This window comes from Oryctolagus cuniculus, chromosome 12, assembly GCF_051225735.1.
Source record: "Oryctolagus cuniculus isolate XC-2025 breed Fujian yellow rabbit chromosome 12, ASM5122573v1, whole genome shotgun sequence".
In the NCBI taxonomy this organism is placed as follows: Eukaryota; Metazoa; Chordata; class Mammalia; order Lagomorpha; family Leporidae; genus Oryctolagus; species Oryctolagus cuniculus.
In genome coordinates, this window is record NC_142878.1 from 105,521,207 (window position 1) to 105,537,754 (window position 16,548).

At 60.9% G+C, this 16,548-nt stretch overlaps 1 protein-coding gene across 1 annotated transcript in view; it reads left to right on the top strand.

Annotated features, from left to right (window-relative positions):
- The window catches only part of RASGRF1 (Ras protein specific guanine nucleotide releasing factor 1), a 98,176-nt gene that overhangs the window by 51,329 nt on the left and 30,299 nt on the right, over positions 1–16,548 (top strand). The window contains exons 7-13 of the mRNA XM_051834573.3: positions 738–931; positions 1,175–1,284; positions 3,983–4,101; positions 5,408–5,568; positions 6,295–6,358; positions 8,161–8,297; positions 9,961–10,043. Coding sequence (XP_051690533.1) covers positions 738–931; positions 1,175–1,284; positions 3,983–4,101; positions 5,408–5,568; positions 6,295–6,358; positions 8,161–8,297; positions 9,961–10,043 — 868 coding nt within the window. The remainder of the gene's footprint in view (positions 1–737; positions 932–1,174; positions 1,285–3,982; positions 4,102–5,407; positions 5,569–6,294; positions 6,359–8,160; positions 8,298–9,960; positions 10,044–16,548) is intronic.

Sequence of the window (16,548 nt, forward strand, 5' to 3'; positions counted from 1 at the left end):
TGGGGAGCAGGCCCTCTGTACCTTTGTCCAATCAAAGACCCCCAGCTTCTCCCCAAGGTCAGATCAGCTCCTGTCCCTAGAGGGCTGGGCTCTCCACAAGGTTGAAAGTGTCCCCTGCAGGGAGTGGGCAGAAAGCCCCCTGCCCGCCCCGCCCTCCCCCTCCCTCCAGGGGAGCTGGAGTGTGCACAAGGACAGACTGAGAGACTGAAGGATGTGGGAGCAGAGACTGGCGGGAGGGTGAGGCGTGGCGAGGCGTGGCGGGGCGTGGCAAGGGGAGGAGACCTGGCTGCAGGTTAGCTGCCCAGGCACCTGTGGCCACCACGGGTCACTTCTGTGGCTCCTCTAAGCAGAAAGGACACAGGGAGGAGCCAGCCACCCTGCTCTTGGCTGAAGCCCCAGCTGACTCCACGTTGGCCCCCGGGGTCCTTACACCCCACGGGGACCGCTCATGGGGTGGGGCAGCGTCCTGCGGCTGAGAGCCATTCGCAGAGCGACAGCCGTCAGCCACCAGCGCCCCGGCCACCGGCCACCAGCAGGTTGGGCACCTGGGTGTGAAGGGAGACGCGGCTGCCCCCAGGCAGGGCGTAGGGACCACCTCCTCTCACTGGCGCTCCAGCCCCTCGCGTCAGGCAGGCGGGAGCTGCGTCTCCAAGCTGATGTGGTCCCAGCGACTGGGCGGGGTCAGGGTGCTGCGGGTGCCCTGGCCACGCGCTGACCGCCCCACACACCCCTCGCAGCCGACCTCTTCGACATCCTGCTGCCCATGCTGAACATCTACCAGGAGTTCGTGCGCAATCACCAGTACAGCCTGCAGATCCTGGCGCACTGCAAGCAGAACCGCGACTTCGACAAGCTGCTCAAGCACTACGAGGCCAAGCCCGACTGCGAGGAGCGCACGCTCGAGACCTTCCTCACCTACCCCATGTTCCAGGTGCCCGAGGGCGGGCAGCGGGCGGGCTCCCCGCGGGCCTGTCCGCCAGGCACCACCCTGGACGAGCCCCCACGTCAGAGAGTCCGGGGCCGCAGGTGCACCTGTCGCCTCCCCAGCCTCTGGACTGAAGGACCCATCTCTGCCTCTCTCTCTCTCTCTCTCTCTCTCTCTCTCTCTCTCTCCATCCCTCTCTGTCTCCTGCTTCCTCTCTGCCTCTCCCTCCTCTGCTCTCCATCCCTGCAGATCCCCAGGTACATCCTGACCCTCCATGAGCTCCTGGCCCACACGCCTCACGAGCACGTGGAGCGGAACAGCCTGGACTACGCCAAGTCCAAGCTGGAGGAGCTGTCCAGGTGAGCGCCGTCCCCACACCTGCCCAGGTGTGTGGGGGGAGGGGACAGCTACCCCACTCGCCACAAAGAAAGTCCCCTTGCAGGGTCTGTAGGGGGCTTACAGGCCAGCCCGGGGTTGGGGTCCCTGCTGGGGATGGGGCTGTTTCCTGGGCCTCACTTCAGGGAGCTGCCAGGGCCCCCCAGAGACTGGGTGCTTGTCCTCTGTGGTTTTAGGAGCCACAGAGAGATCCCGGGTGCCAGGCCCTCTTGTGCCTAAGGTTCCAACAAGGGACGCCCGTTCCAGGGGCCCCAAGTCGCTGGCCAAGGCCACTCACTTAGTCCAGAAGTGATCTCTGTGGGAACAGAAGCAGAGGGGCCAGGGAGAGGCCCCTTTGCATGGAGTGGGGGTGGGGGGGAGGGGAGGCCTGCAGGGGTTCACACTCTGGGTGCACTTGGGGGTTCCAGATGGGCTCCGTGTGGGGAGTGAGACGCTAGCGTCCAGGGTGAATCTGAAATTTGGGGCTGAGCAGCCGCAGGGTGGAGCTGCCCGTAGCAGAGATGGAGAAAAACCAGGCAGGACCGCACTGGATGGGGTCCTGAAGCTTCCCTGGGAGCACCTTGAACTTGAGGTGCTGATGAGACGGTCACATGGAGAGGCAAGAAGGGAGTGGGGTGTGGAGAGTGGGGGTGGGGGGGTTAGGGAGCTGTCAGCTTGCCAGTGGAGTTAGCATCACAGGACGGGAACTTCTGGGCAGGGGCGAGGGGGTCTGGGCAGGAGATCAAAGGAGAACCAAGGCTGAGCCCTGGGGTCTCCACCGTGCGGGGACTGAGAAATGAGGAGGGAAAGGTGGTCAGAGATGGGCTGCAGTGTGAGGGCCCGGCACCAGCCCTCCCCGGGGCCCTGCCATACCCTGGAGGCTTCCTGAGGCTGGGGAGGGGGGGAGGGGACCAGCTCCCAGCCAGGCAGAGGGAGGATCGTGCTGGACGGAGCAGTGTGGGGCCCAGCCGAGTTGCAGCCCCCAGAGTGGAGATTCAGGGTGAGGACCGTCCCAGGGTGCGGGAGGGGCACCCCAGTCCTCCCACACCCGAGAGCCCCGTCCCCACACACACTTCCCTGTGGGGAAGCTGGGGCTCCCACAGGGCAGTGGGGATAAAGTTCCTGTCCCAAGGCTAACGTTGGCAGAGGGGCCAAGGTGTTAGGACCCTGGCTGCGGCCGGCCTGCCCTCTGCTACTCAACCACCTGCCCCTGGCCCTGAACCCAGCCTCACCGCAGAGAGAGAATTCTCCTGCTGCCATGAGAACAGCTCTTTCCTCCTCCTGCCCCTGCTCTGGCCCTGCAGGAAGCCCCCAGATGGCCACCTCCCCCCTCAGGGGGTCGGGCCCTCCTCCCACCTGTCATCCTAGTCCCTGGCACTTCCAGGGCCCCCAGCCTGGGGCTGGCCCCGCCCCCCCCCCCAGAGTGGAGCACCCTGCATGAGCCTAGCAGGGAAATTGGCTTTGCTGCTTTGGAATCCCCCGTTCTGTGTTTTATCACACACACACGAGGGCTCTCCAAAGAGTTCACAGAAAGTGCACATTGTGGGGGGGGGGGGGGGGGGGGGACAGCAGAGCTTACAAACTTCTCTGCACCGACACAAACTCACCTTTTAACTCTATCTTCCGTGAACTGCCCGAGGCCGCTTCCTGCACCTACGTCCAGCTGGGACCCTACACCCACCACGAGAAGTGGTGCCGGTCCCCACTGGCCTCTCCCCAGCACTTGCCCAGTGCGCTCCACCCCAGAGGTGAGGCCAGGCCCCAGCTCCGAGGAGGAGGGGGCGCCACCATCCAGATGCCCTACCCATTGAAGCTCCAGCCTAGTGAGTTTAAGCCGAAAGTGCACGTCCTCCACCAGAAAAACAAAACAACCAGGAATACCTGTGCAGCCAGTAACAGTAGCAGCAAGGCCCCCACCCCCTCATCCAAGCACCTGCCAGGAACAGACCTGGGGCTAGAGCCCCAGAGAGCGGGGGTTGAGTCACTGGCTCAGTGCCAGGCCAGATCAGTCAATCTCCCGTCTCACTGTTGTAAGGTTCCCATGGGATGAGAGTGTTGTAAGCCACGCCTGTTTCCTTCCGCGGACCCCGGCCCTCCAGGGGGGCTCTCACAGCAGATAGATGAGGGCTGTGTGCTCTGGCTCCGAGCCGGTGGGCAAGGGAAAAATTACTCACTGCTTTCCCAGCACTCCTAGAAGCCCACCAGGTAAAGTGGAGCGCTCGCGCCCACCCTGTCCCTCCCACGCTGTCTTCAAGAAGCCGTGAGAGGGCGCCACCTCCTGGACAGGAGGGGAGTTGTCCTGGTTCCCTCCCAGTGCTCCTGGCCATGGTGTGGGGTCTGCTCTAAAGAGCTGGGGAGGGGGCTGGGAGGAGGAGGAAGCGGCAGGTGCAGACACAGGTGCAGACGCCCGTGAGTTGAGGCCAGGAGCGGACCAGGGCAGGCACTGAACCCAGGACCTGCCTACTAGCTGCTCACTCCCAGGGCCCTTTCTCTGAGGGACAAACACCTGCCTCCTTAGCCCATGGGGTCACACACCTGTGAGGTGCCTGGCACACAGCAGCCGCTCAGGAATCGCAGGCCCCGCCCCCACCCCAGCCCTGGGTGCCAGGCCTTCTCCTTGGGCGTGGCTAGCCAGCGGCTGATGTCCAACCGCATGGTCTCCCGGCCTCGCCCCTCCCCCAGGATAATGCATGACGAGGTGAGCGAGACGGAGAACATCCGGAAGAACCTGGCCATCGAGCGCATGATCATCGAGGGCTGCGAGATCCTCCTGGACACCAGCCAGACCTTCGTCCGGCAAGGTGCGGCCCCTGGCCCGTGACCCCCGCCGCACACCACCACGGCCGAGCGGCGGCGGACGCGGACGCTGGAGTGTGGCCGCAGAGATGCACCTGGCGCTGCGTCCCCCGTCGCCTTCTCTGCAGACGGGGTTCTCCCCGACGGGGCCCTGGCCTGGCACCGTGTGTGTCCTCGCAGACGCTGGCGGGTCCTGAGGATGGGGACGCAGTCCAGGGCCCCAGAGTGGCCTCTGGGTCCGCCCCGCCGCCTTGCTCCTCGCCCTGTGCGCCCAGTAGCTCTCGCAGGTGGCGGCTCTGGTGCCCTGTAGCCCCAGCTGCAGCGTCTGAGCGGGATCTGAGGGCGTGGCCCTTGGGGGGGGGGAGTGGGCAGGGATGTCCAGGCTGCCACGCACGTGACGTCCACCTCCCTGGCGGCTCGTGCTTTGTGGGAAACTCAGTCTTGACGCCCCGGTGGCCACCTGCAGTGTCCCTTCCGTCCAGCCCTGGCTGACTCGGGAAAGCCGCACCAGCGCCCCCTGCTGGCCCCTGCAGCTGCTCTTGGCCAGAGTGTGGTCCCTTGGAGTTTTGTCCCAAGCCCCTTCCCCCGGCCCATCCTGTGAGCTGCTGAGCCCAGAGTCGGCCTTGCATGTCCCCCGGCTCGCCACACTGCATGGGACACTCTTTGTAACAGAGGTGTTTCCGGGAGCGGCGGAAAGAAACCCAGAGTAGACCATGACTGGAGGCATGACCCCTCCCAGGGTGGGCAGTGTCCTCCCAGACCAGGAGTGCTCACCGTCGGCCTGAGTCAGTTTTTCCTGCAGAGTACGGCCTGGGCAGAGCGTCCCCGAGGCTTTCCCAGAGAGCTGGCACCACACCGAGTCTCTCCAGGCCAACTTGACCTGGAACGTGGTGGGGAGAGAGAAAGGAGAGGGGAGAGAGAAAACAGCAAGAGAAGAGGCAGGGTGTGCCCTATCTAGACCACAAGGCGGCCTGGGGGTGGGGGGCCTGCGCTTCATCACAAGCAGAACTGTGCTCACCATGGCTTGAGTTGAGGATTCAAGGTTCTATTGGAGCTCTCCAGGCTTGATTGGTGATGTCTGTCATGGCTGCTGGTAGCAGCAGGTGTGCGGTGGATCTTGTGAATCCCTCACCCTCCCGACTTGTTCAGCCTCATGCCACCCCCAGACCCAAGCCAGCACCTGGGGCCATGCCCTTGAGGGCTCCCTTGCCCACGGAGGCCCTGGTCCCTGGCTAGGAGGCAGGGGAGCCCTATGTGGGCTGCGGGGACCAGAGGCCGGGCTGGGCTCAGGGTCTTTCTCCCCCATGGCAGGGTCCCTCATCCAGGTGCCCATGTCGGAAAAGGGCAAGATCACCAGGGGGCGCCTGGGCTCCCTGTCGCTCAGGAAGGAGGGCGAGCGGCAGTGCTTCCTGTTCTCCAAGCACCTCATCATCTGCACCAGGGGCTCCGGGGGCAAACTGCACCTGACCAAGGTGAGCACGCGGGCTTGTGACGGGCACCGAGCCTGGCCCGGACGCTGGGCGAGGCTGTCAGGGCCGTGGGAGCGCCCACACTCACACGAGCCACGGGCTCTCACGTGGGAACACACAGGTGCAGAACACGCACGCTCAGACGCACGCTTGCTCACACAAAGCACACACACAGTCACACAAGCACACGGGCTCTCACGTGGGAACACACAGGTGCAGAACACGCATGCTCAGACGCACGCTTGCTCACACAAAGCACACACAGTCACACAAGCACACGGGCTGTCACATGGGAACACACAGGTGCAGAACATGCATGCTTCGACACACACTTGCTCACACAAAGCACACAGTCATGTGCACACCCATGCACATTCACACAGGAGCAGTGCTCACAAGGCACATGCATATACATGCACGCTCAGACATATGCATGTGCACACAAATCACACACACATGAGCACAAGCACACACATTCATGCAGGCACACACACTCACACAAGCATGCACACATGCACACTCACAGGCTCACACACAAGCTGTTGCCCTGGCGGCCAGGGAGGGCTCTGGCCTGCACCAGGGGAGCCAGGCCCTGCCCCCCGCCCCGGGCCTGTAGCAGACGCACCCGCACCCACGTGCGGCAGCCCTGCCCCACGCCAATGCTCCAGGACCCCTCAACGGGCACACCTGGCCCCTGGCCCCACAGTGGTGCCCACTGCTGTATTTCAGAATGGAGTCATATCCCTCATCGACTGCACCTTGTTGGAAGACCCAGAAAGCACGGAGGAGGAAGGTGAGTGTGGCAGCAGTGTGTGTGCACACGCATGTGAGCACACAGGAAGCTTGTCGCTTTATTTTGAAAGGCAGAGTTACAGAGAGAGGGAGAGAGAGAGAGACATCTCCCATCCGATGGTTCACTCCCCAGATGGCCAAAATGGCCAGGGCTGGGCCAGACCGAAGCCAGGAGCCAGGAGCTTTTTCCGGGACTCCCATATGGGTGCAGGGGCCCAAGCACTTGGGCCATCCTCTGTTGCTTTTCCCAGGCCATTAGCAGGGAGCTGCATAGGAAGTGGAGCGGCCGGGTCTTGAACCAGTGCTTGTATAGGATGCCGACACTGCAGGCAATGGCTTTACCTGCTACGCCACAGTGCCCGCCCCAACGGAGGCTTTTTAAAGAAAGCGTGCCCTGGCTCAGAGGGGAGCATCATGATCCACCTTCCCACTTCCACCCAGGCTCCTCGGGGTCTGTGGACCAGCTGATACCCATCATCTCACTGAACACCCCTGGCTCCCCATCCTGTGTCTGCACATGGCCCCATCTCTGTCCTCCAGTGGGAAGGCAGGGGGGTGTGGGGACCCCGATGCAGGGGATACAGGACTGGGGGTCCTGAGGGAGGAGATTGGGGTGGCAGAAAAGACAGAGAGGGGAGCACGTGACTGGGGGGACGGTCAGGAACAGGACGAGGCCAGCGGGGCCCTGGTGCTTCCCCAGCCTCTGTTGCGCGTCCTGTGGGATTTCTGTCCCCGGGCCTCGGCCTCGGGGGATGGGTGGTTATTTGGGGTGGGGGCGGGATCTCGGACGTCTCTCTGTTGGGCCAGAGCTTGTTCTTGTCTCCCTCTTCGCTGACCCCATTTGAGACTCAGAGATGCCCTCTGGATGCCCCGCCCCAGGGTGATACCAACAGGACCAATGACCCGTGCCCCTCCCGAGCCTGGGGCCTGGGAATAAGACTGTGCCTGAGCCCCTGGTGCAGGTGGCCCAGGGCACTTAGGGGCTGCCCCAGGCACCCTCAACAAACACACACATGGACATCCTGGCCAGCCCTGGCCACCCGCGGGCCCCTCCCCTGGGACTCAGCCATGCACAAGATGTACACAGGGCATTCTCACCACGCAGGCTCCTGTCACCTCTCCTAGACACGGCTCCCCAGCACCCCCGACACACACACACCCCACTTCCTGGGAAGCCAGCACAGCCCCCAAGTCACCACCTGGAACATGCCCCCAGGCCCATCCTAAAATCCTTGTTATCAGAACTGGACGGAGAGCTCGGAGGCCCCAAGCCCCACTCCTGATGCACAGGAGGATGTCCGAAGCCCAGAGCAGGGCAGACCCTGTCCCAAGGTTGCACAGCCAACGAGCGACAGAGCCGACCACCCACAACGCTCCACCCACCCAGCACACCCCCAGTTAGCAGGAGAGCCCTGGAAGACTCCTCCCACTGGGACCTTCCCAGGTGCAGGGCAGCAGAAGTACTCAGGACTCCGTGCATCTGTAAACGCTGGGTGATGCGGGGGCTCCTCGCCTGGCCCGGCTGCGACGCCTGGGCTGCTGGCCCCTGCTAGGGTCTCGGCCACATCCCCTGCGTGCAGAGGGCAGTGTCTCCCAGCTCTGCGTCCAGAATTGCCCCTTGCATGTCTGCAAGCCCCTTGCACCCTCCTGGCCTTAGTTCTTCATTCTTTAAAACATGGCTTCCCCCACTTAAGGGAAAAGCACTAAATCCTCTGATTGCTGGGGGTCCACTGGGGCAGAGCGCCCCCTGGTGGTGTAGACTGGGATTCACACTCACTCCTCTCGGTATTTTCCCACGGGAAGCCAAAGGATCCGGTCAAGATATTGACCACTTGGATTTCAAGATCGGGGTGGAACCAAAGGACTCCCCACCCTTCACGGTCATCCTCGTGGCTTCATCCAGACAGGAAAAGGCAGCGTGGACCAGTGACATCAGCCAGGTGAGCAGTGTCACTGTCCCTGAAAGCACTGTCACCTGGCCAGACCTGGTGGGGGCGGGGAGGGCATTGTTGTATTGGAGGAAGACTCCAGGTCTGCACCCCAACCAAGACCCACTCAGCAAACCTGCCCGGGACACTGGTGGCCCTGGGCCACCCTCAGTGTGGCTGGGAGCCCCTTGCACTTGAATCCCCGGCTCTTCCCCCTCTCCCCCACCTCAGGAACCTGCTAGAGCCAGGTCGCAGGTGTGTGCATTTTAGTCTGCACCCAGGTCCTTGATAGGCATCAAGGTATTGGACAGAGAGCACTGGCCCTGGGAAGCTGGGAGCCAGGACAGGATCAGAGGTGAAACACAGCGTCAACTCTGCAGAGGGAGGAGGCTGTCTTTGTCTTTGCCTCCCGCAAGTGTCAGCACCAGTGGTCCCGCCCAGAGCATTAGCAGAAGTACGGGCTTTGCAGGGCCGCACAGCAGAACCAGGGACCCCTGGGAGCACCTGAATGCAAGAGGCAGGGATTTGAGTCTGGGAACATGCTGACAGCAGCACCAGGGTCCAGGCCATCCGGCGGCAAAGGTGCACCTGCCTCCCGGTGCACCTGCCTCCCCGTGCACCTGCTATGGCCCTGCTCTGTGCAGAGCGGGCTGCACAAGTCAGGAGGAGAAGCAAGGCTGGCAGCTCCCCCTGCAGCCAGGGGCTCGGGGTTGGGGGCTGGGGGTCAGTACTTGCAGGCCCTGGAAGAACAGTCTGCAGGGCATGGCAGCCCCCGCCCCAGCTCACCACTCCCTCCTCTCCTGCCAGGGCTCCCTGCGTGAGCCCCCGGCCTTCCATCCAGCCTGCCCTTCCCGTAGTCCCAGAAGAGCACGGCGGGCTGGGATCATGCACAGTGGGGCTCTGTCCTTTCCCAGGGTCCCCGGCACACCCTGGAGAACACCAGGAGCCCCGAGGCTGGCCTGTCACGTCCCCAGGGGGAGCCGCAGCCACCGGAGGCATGGGGCTGCAGCGGCTGCGCCTCCTGTGGCACACAGGGGACTCTGTGGTGTGGCCCGGGATGGTGGCCCCCACCCTCCCTGTGCCAAGAGGAGAAACGGGCAGCCCCTCCTCCACCGCCACCAAGAGCTGTGTGTGTCTTTGCCTTTTGCCTGGGTGGGAACTTGTGACTCAAAGCAAGGTTTGGACTTTGTGGTTTTTCAGAGGCTGAGTGAAAGGTACACGCTGTCCCCCTCGCCCCTGTCCCCTGGCACCCCACAAATGGGGTGTTCTCTGGAAATCCACCCCCAGCTTCAGAGCCTGTGGAGCTGAGGCCAGTGCTGCAGGGCTGGGGGACAGAGGTCCCGCAGGGCTGGCCTCCCGGTCACCACGGGGAGCCGACCTTGCCCTTGCCCTTGACCCTGGCCTGAGGTCGGCAGCAACATGGCCCATGCCAGGTGCAGCCTTCTGCACACAGCTCAGTGTCAGAGCAGTCGCTGTCCCCGTTCTGCATGTAGGGAAACTGAGGCCCGGCAGGGTCACGGGAGACCCCGGGGTCCCTCCACTGGGATTCAACTTCCGGCCGGAGTCTGAAGGCTCCCTGGCACTGAGTCTGGCTATGTCGGTGGCCACGGTGTCAGGTGGGGGGCGTGGCCATCCTGGTGGGCGGGGTCTGACCGGGCCCTCCCTGTCACTCCAGTGCGTGGACAACATCCGCTGCAACGGGCTCATGATGAATGCCTTTGAGGAGAACTCCAAGGTCACGGTGCCGCAGATGATCAAGTGAGTGAGGGCGGGGCAGAGAGAGGGGGCCAGGGGAGGCCGGGGGTGGGGGGCGCTGGCTTCCGTCTGCGGGGTTTGCTTGCAAGTTTTCGTGTTTTATGGTTTGGTTGTTTGGGGTGTTTTTTTTTTTTTTTGCACATGTGCAATATTTTTGTATTAGGACATTTCACATATAAAGACAGGAAAGTTGATTTCTTTTGCTAATTACAAAATGAATACCTAGGTTCCAAAAGACAGCCGGAAAACTACAAAACATAGGCTCTAGAGCCACTGCATTTGTTTGAGCGATGCCCAGGGACAAGGCGGGGCCGGGGGGGGGCGGGGAGAAGCCTCGAGCTGAGGCCTCAGGCAGCCCCAGGCGTGGTTCCACAGGCACCTGTGTGCCGGCCCCCTCACCTTGCCCTCAGGTGGCCAGGCAGCTTGGGGCCTGAAGAAGTGAGGGCTACATGAGCTTCCTGGGTGCCAAGGCAGGTGCACGCCCCTCTCCCACCCCTGCCAGTCTCTGAGGCTCTGCATGATGGCTGAGGCCAAGGTCATTGGCGCCCGCAGGAGGGGCCCCGGCCCAGGGCTCGGGTAGCTATTCTGAGCGTGCTGGCACAGGACCACACCCTCCTCCCTGCCGCCTGGCTCGGTCGCTGTGACAAGAGAAGATCACGTTGGGTTGCTCTTACATGCATTTAGCAGGTGCTCCTCATTTCCAGGAAAGAGCGTGGAAGAGCACAGGTGACACCAAGTAAAGTCACCTGCGAGGGAAAAAAATACAGCCCACTATGACGGTGCTGGAGTGGCCAGGGAGCCCCACTGCAGGGATCTGTCCACCCCAGGCCAAGGCCCAGCCCCCACCCGCCTCGAGGAGCGCCTGGGCTGTGTCCTCGCTGCTGTGCAGACACCAGGGAGAGAGATGAGCAGGTGGAGGCTCCGACCGGGAGGGTTGGTGCGGCGTGTGCCGTGCCCGGGGGGGGGGGGGCCAGAAACAGGGGCCGATTCACCTGCCGCGGAGGAGGAAGGAGACGTCAGGGCTGGCCACAGAGGATGTCCTCGCGTTGGTGGGAAGATGCAGAGGGAAGGGCATTCTGGGGAGAGGGAACAGCAGGAACAAAGGCTCAGAACAGCAGGGTGGGGGGCGTGGTGTGTCCCACAGGACGGCCTGGATGCATGGTGTCCTCCAGGACAGGAGCACACAGTCCACCCCAGAGACCGTGGACAGGAAGGTGCACACAGCAGGCCAGGGGAGAGGGAGGGGACGGGGGTTACGCTGGAGGGTGTGTGGGTGAGAGGACTGTGCCCCCCAGATCCTGGCTGGCCAGGGGAGAGGGAGGGGACAGGAGTTACGCTGGAGGGTGTGCGGGTGGGAGGACTGTGCCCCCAGATCCTGGCTTCGCGACGGGCGTGCACCTGCCCATGCCACCTGCAGGTGGAGCTGATGGACCAGAGCAGATGCTCAGGGGAGTGGGCGTCACCCACGGGAAGTCCTTGGGCCAGGGGTGCACCCTGCCCTTGCTGCGTCCCAGGCACAGGGACAAGCGTGCCAGGCCACCTGAAGAGTAGCCGTCATCCATCCACGCATCTCGCGTAGAAGATGCTAGGGGCCACCGTGGCGTCACCAGTGGGTGGCGGAAGTCCCCAAGGATACGGGATGTCCCGCGTGCCTCACGCGAGTGGGGTGTGGCGTGTGAATGCCGAACGTCGTGCACACGCAGCGCCCACTGCTGCGGCTGCCCTGCCTGGTGCTCCCTTGTCTGCCGCGTCTCCCAAGCTCTTGGCTCCAAAGCTCACCTGTCTTCCTCGGCGGCTTCCCTCATATTTTTACAGCACAACAGGGCTTTCTTAAATAACACAGCCATCCACGCCGCAAGGGGGAAGATGAGGCCACGGAGCTGGGCGGGAGCCCGATAATAGCAACGGGCAGCCGGCACTGGGCTTCATCCTGTAACCAGGGCTGTGTGCGGCTCCCTCTGGTGGCCACTCTGGCGGAGCGAGAGTGGGAATGGACCAAGGCCGTGGGCCGGTGGCCAGGGTCCCAGCATGGTTGGCCACCAGCACCCAAAGGGCCAAGAAGGCTCAGTGCACCTGCCCGGATCCCGGGTGCCAAAGCTCTGCCCCAGCACGCAGCTTCAAGGTGGACTGGCGGCACTGCCTGGGGGAGGGGAGAGAGGGTCTTTCCTCCATGGAGCCAAAGCAGAATCAGTACTTGGAACCTCTCCAAGGAGTGCCAGAGAGAGGGCTGGATTCACGCTCAGATGTTCTCCAAAGACATTCGCTGGCAAGAGTGGCAAATCCCCGGCCTGCAAGGCCGGCAGGCATTGCCAGTGGCTCAAGAACTTAAAAAAAAAAAAAAAAGATTTATGTATTTGAAAGACAGAGTTACAGAGAAAGGTAGACAGGCACAGAGAGAGAAATAGAGAGAGGTCTTCCATCTGCTTGTTCACTCCCTAAATGGCAGCAACAGCCAGGGCTGGGCCAGGCCAAAGCCAGGAGACAGGAGCTTCATCCAGGTCTCCCACGTGGGTGCAGGGGCCCAAGCACTTGGGCCATCTTCCACTGCTTTCCCAGGCCTGTAGCAAGGAGCTGGATCGGAAGTGGAGCAGCCGGGACTTGAACCGGCGTCCATACGGGATGTTACCTGTGTGGTAACTACTGGCGTAGCGCTGCGTTGTGTTTCCAGTCGCCTGCAGATGCCTGAAGCAGCAGGGGGTTTGTGCAGGTCCTGTGCACCATCTGCCCTATCCAGCAGCCCGCGCGACCCAGCCAGGGGTCCACACGGCGCCGCTGTTCTTCATTCCCGGGGTAACTTCGAGGGAAGCTGTCCCCAGGTCCGGGGCCCTGGACGCCCTGCAACTGGAGGAGCCGGGCGTCCTCGTGTTCCCCGCAGGCGGAGCCGGCCGGGACGCAAAGTGGCTCTGCACATGCGCAGAAGCGGGGGTGATGGCTTCGAGAGGACCGGCTAGAAGCTTTGCTGCTGGCAGTGGCGCGACCTCCAGGAACGCTGGCCAGAGGGCCGAACTGGGGCTTGCTGCTGCCCCCGGAGCCGCCCCCCTCCTACGTCACACCTGGGACCCTCACCGACCAGATCCAGGCAGCCTTCCGGGAGTCGCGTCTCCGGGTGGTCCCTGGTCCCTGGCTGACCCCCACCCAGCCTCTCCCAGAGGCGTCTCACGGGCTCAGTATGACACAGACCCTCGGCTGCGCTACGAGGGCGTGACCTGCCAAGCGCCCGGGAAGTTGTGCGCATGCGTGGTGCCGTGTTCCCGGGACCACCCGTGGGCGGTGACAACTGCTCTCTGCTTCTGCAGAGATCCTGAAGATAGGGAAAGGAAGAGCAGGGGGCTGGCAAAGAGGCCGTGAGCCAGCGGGAGCTCCAGGGTGAATACGCTGGGTCCCGCAGGTGCAGCCGGGGCTGCAGGTGCAAAACCAACCCTGTTCTATAGAAGAGATTTCAGTGTCTGCAGGGGTCCTGGAGCCCCTCCCCGCACACACTGCGGGTCAGCTCGCGCGATGTTTCCCGAGACACCTCTGCAGAAGGGCAGTGAGGAAGGCAAGCGTGTCCCGTGCTCACCTCCTCGGGGACAGCCCCCTGGGCCCGGGACACCTAGGTCGTCAGCTACCTCTTCCCTAGAAGCTCCTGAGGGTGCGATTCCCAAGCTTGTTCTCCTGGGGGCGCTGTAACATGTATTTGATTACTTAGCCTCCTGCCCGCATCCCGCAGAATACAAGATTTAAAGCAGCCAGGGCCGGCGCCGCGGCTCACTAGGCTAATCCTCCGCCTTGCGGCGCCGACACACCGGGTTCGGTCGGGGCACCGGATTCTGTCCCGGTTGCCCCTCTTCCAGGCCAGCTCTCTGCTGTGGACCGGGAGTGCAGTGGAGGATGGCCCAGGTGCTTGGGCTGGGAGACCAGGAGAAGCACCTGGCTCCTGCCATCGGATCAGCGCGGTGTGCTGGCCGTGGTGGCCATTGGAGGGTGAACCAATGGCAAAGGAAGACCTTTCTCTCTGTCTCTCTCTCTCTCTCTCACTGTCTACTCTGCTTGTCAAAAAATAAATAAATAAAATAAAATAGAGCAGCCGCTAACTGCATGTAGTGGAGGGCGTGGCAGGTGGCCTAATGGTTACGTCACCGTTTATGACCCCTGCGTCCCGGATCAGGGTGCTTGGGTTCGAGTCCCTGCTCTGGCTCCTGACTCGAGCTCCCTGCCAACGCAGACCCTGGGGGGCAGCAGATCATCGCCTTCCTGCCGCCCACACTGGGGCACATGCACACACACACAGGCACACACATGCACCTACATGCATACATATGCACGCGTGCACACACATGTAATCACATGCACACATACACACACAGTTGCGTGCTTGCTGCTCCTCGACCACACACCCAGCACATGCCCGCGGCAGCTTGGATGCCGAGTGAAGTTAGCCAGACGCAGGAAGACAAATGCCGCGCGTTCTCCCTCATATGTGGGGGCTAACATTTTTTAAAAAAAGAAAAAGAGAGCTGCTCCGTAGCAGTTTTGGCTGCGAACACGGTGTCTTGCCAGGCTTTGCTTTCAATCTCTGGCCAGCAAATTGGTGGGAGCTAGAGCTCACTCTGGTTTCAGGGAGTTTGCTATTATTTTAAAATTTCCTCCAACGGAGTGGCGTTGGACATGTTTGCATCTGCTTCTCGCGTGTGGCCCAGGCTTGCTGTCCTGGTAGACTGGGGCCTTTTTTGTTTGTTTGTTTGTTTTACTTTTCTATTGAACTCTTCGTTGAGCAGAGTCAATATGCCTTTAACTGGAGTTAAGTTTAAACTGTTATCTCGTAATGGTTGTGCCGGTTTACACACAGTACAGAGATTTCTATGAAACCTGGAAATGGATCCCCCACGTGCCCCAGCCACCCCACTGCTGGGAACTTCCCCAAAGGAAATGCAGTCGGCAGACAAACAGTGATCTGCACCCCATGTTGATAGCAGCCCAACTCACTATGGCTAAAGACATGGGATCAACCCAGATGTCCGTCAACTGACGGCTGCATAAAGAAATTATGGTATACATTCTTGCTGGAATACTACTGAGCCATAAAGAAGAATGCAACCCTGTCTTTTGCAATACAGTGGAAGTAATTGAAAACTGGTATGCTGAGTGAAATAAGCCAGCCCCAAAAAAGACAAATCTCGCATTTTCTCCGATTTGTTGCAGCTGATACACGGAGTACCCAAAACACTTAGTATATATGAACGGGGTTGATTTCTTTCACAAGAAACTCATTTACACTGTATTGATCTGTTTTTCAACAAGTCAAGACAGTGACTATAACTTGTATTCTTTACAGGTAGTTTAGTGTTTGAAGAAGCATTGAGTCGTTCTTTCTACATTTCGTTTCAAAGGAAATTATAAAACCCACCCAAGACATGCGGTTGTACTCCTTGGATACACCTTCATTGTGTCCTCGCTGTTCTAAAGTGCTTTCCTGCCGTATATACCTCAATTAAAATCAAATTGCATTTTTTAAAATACCAAAAGTAATCAAATATTAAGTTTTTTAAAAGAAAGTTGCAAGAAATAATAAGATGTTATTTCAAAAAATTTTAAGTTTTTTCTACGGCAGCTTTGCCCACCCCCTCAGCTCTCATCAGAGCCCAGCCAAACAGAAAAACGTGCCTTAGCCCATGGCAGGTGGGCTGGGGTCTGCCGTGGGCTCCTCCACTGAGGGCGAAGCCCCCAGGGCCACATGGGCACCTCTCCCAGCTGCTCCTCTCCTGCTCCCAGGAAGCCCGAGACCCTGGCCGTCAGGACAGCTAAAGGGTCAGCGACACCCCTCCTCCTCTGTGACCCTGGAAACCGCCCTCATACCTTGTTGTGCCCATGTTTATGTTTTTAATAAGGATATAAGCTAGCAAAGGGCATGGTGCTGTGGTTCTAGACTATCCATTCTGATGTACAGCCATACTCTCGAGTTCCAGAAGATTCCATAACCCCAAAAGCAGCCCCGCCCTGCACCGGTTAGCAGTCAGGAGCTCTTCTCTCTCTCTCTCTCTCTCTCTCTCTCTCTCTCTGTGTGTGTGTGTGTGTGTGTGTGTCTCTCTCTGTGTCTCTGTCTCTCTCTCCCCACCTCTTCCTCCCTGGCCTCTGCCCCTCCTCTTGCTGTGTATATTTGCCACTCTGGACTTTCTCATAAACGGAGTCATGGATCGCGCCCTGGCTTCCACAGCGTGTGCAGGCTGTCTTCCACAGGACCCACATTTGGGTCGCCCTTCGCGGGCTGGGGGCCACACTGGCTGCTTCCGCCTGTGCCGTTAGCCGCGATGCCGCAGTGAGCACTCGCCTGTTCTTCTTGGGCACTTGTGGGTTTTTTTGTTTGTTTTTGAGTGTGTCGTCTTTTTCCAGTGTTTCTAGGGACTGTATAAAGTAAGAGTTTTAGGGTATTGGGAAAAAGGAGTCACACCCCTTCGCCAAAATCCTCCTTCTAGAATCTTCTTTGTTCTCATAGGGAGTCCTTGGGCGCGGTGCATGGGGAAGCATCCAT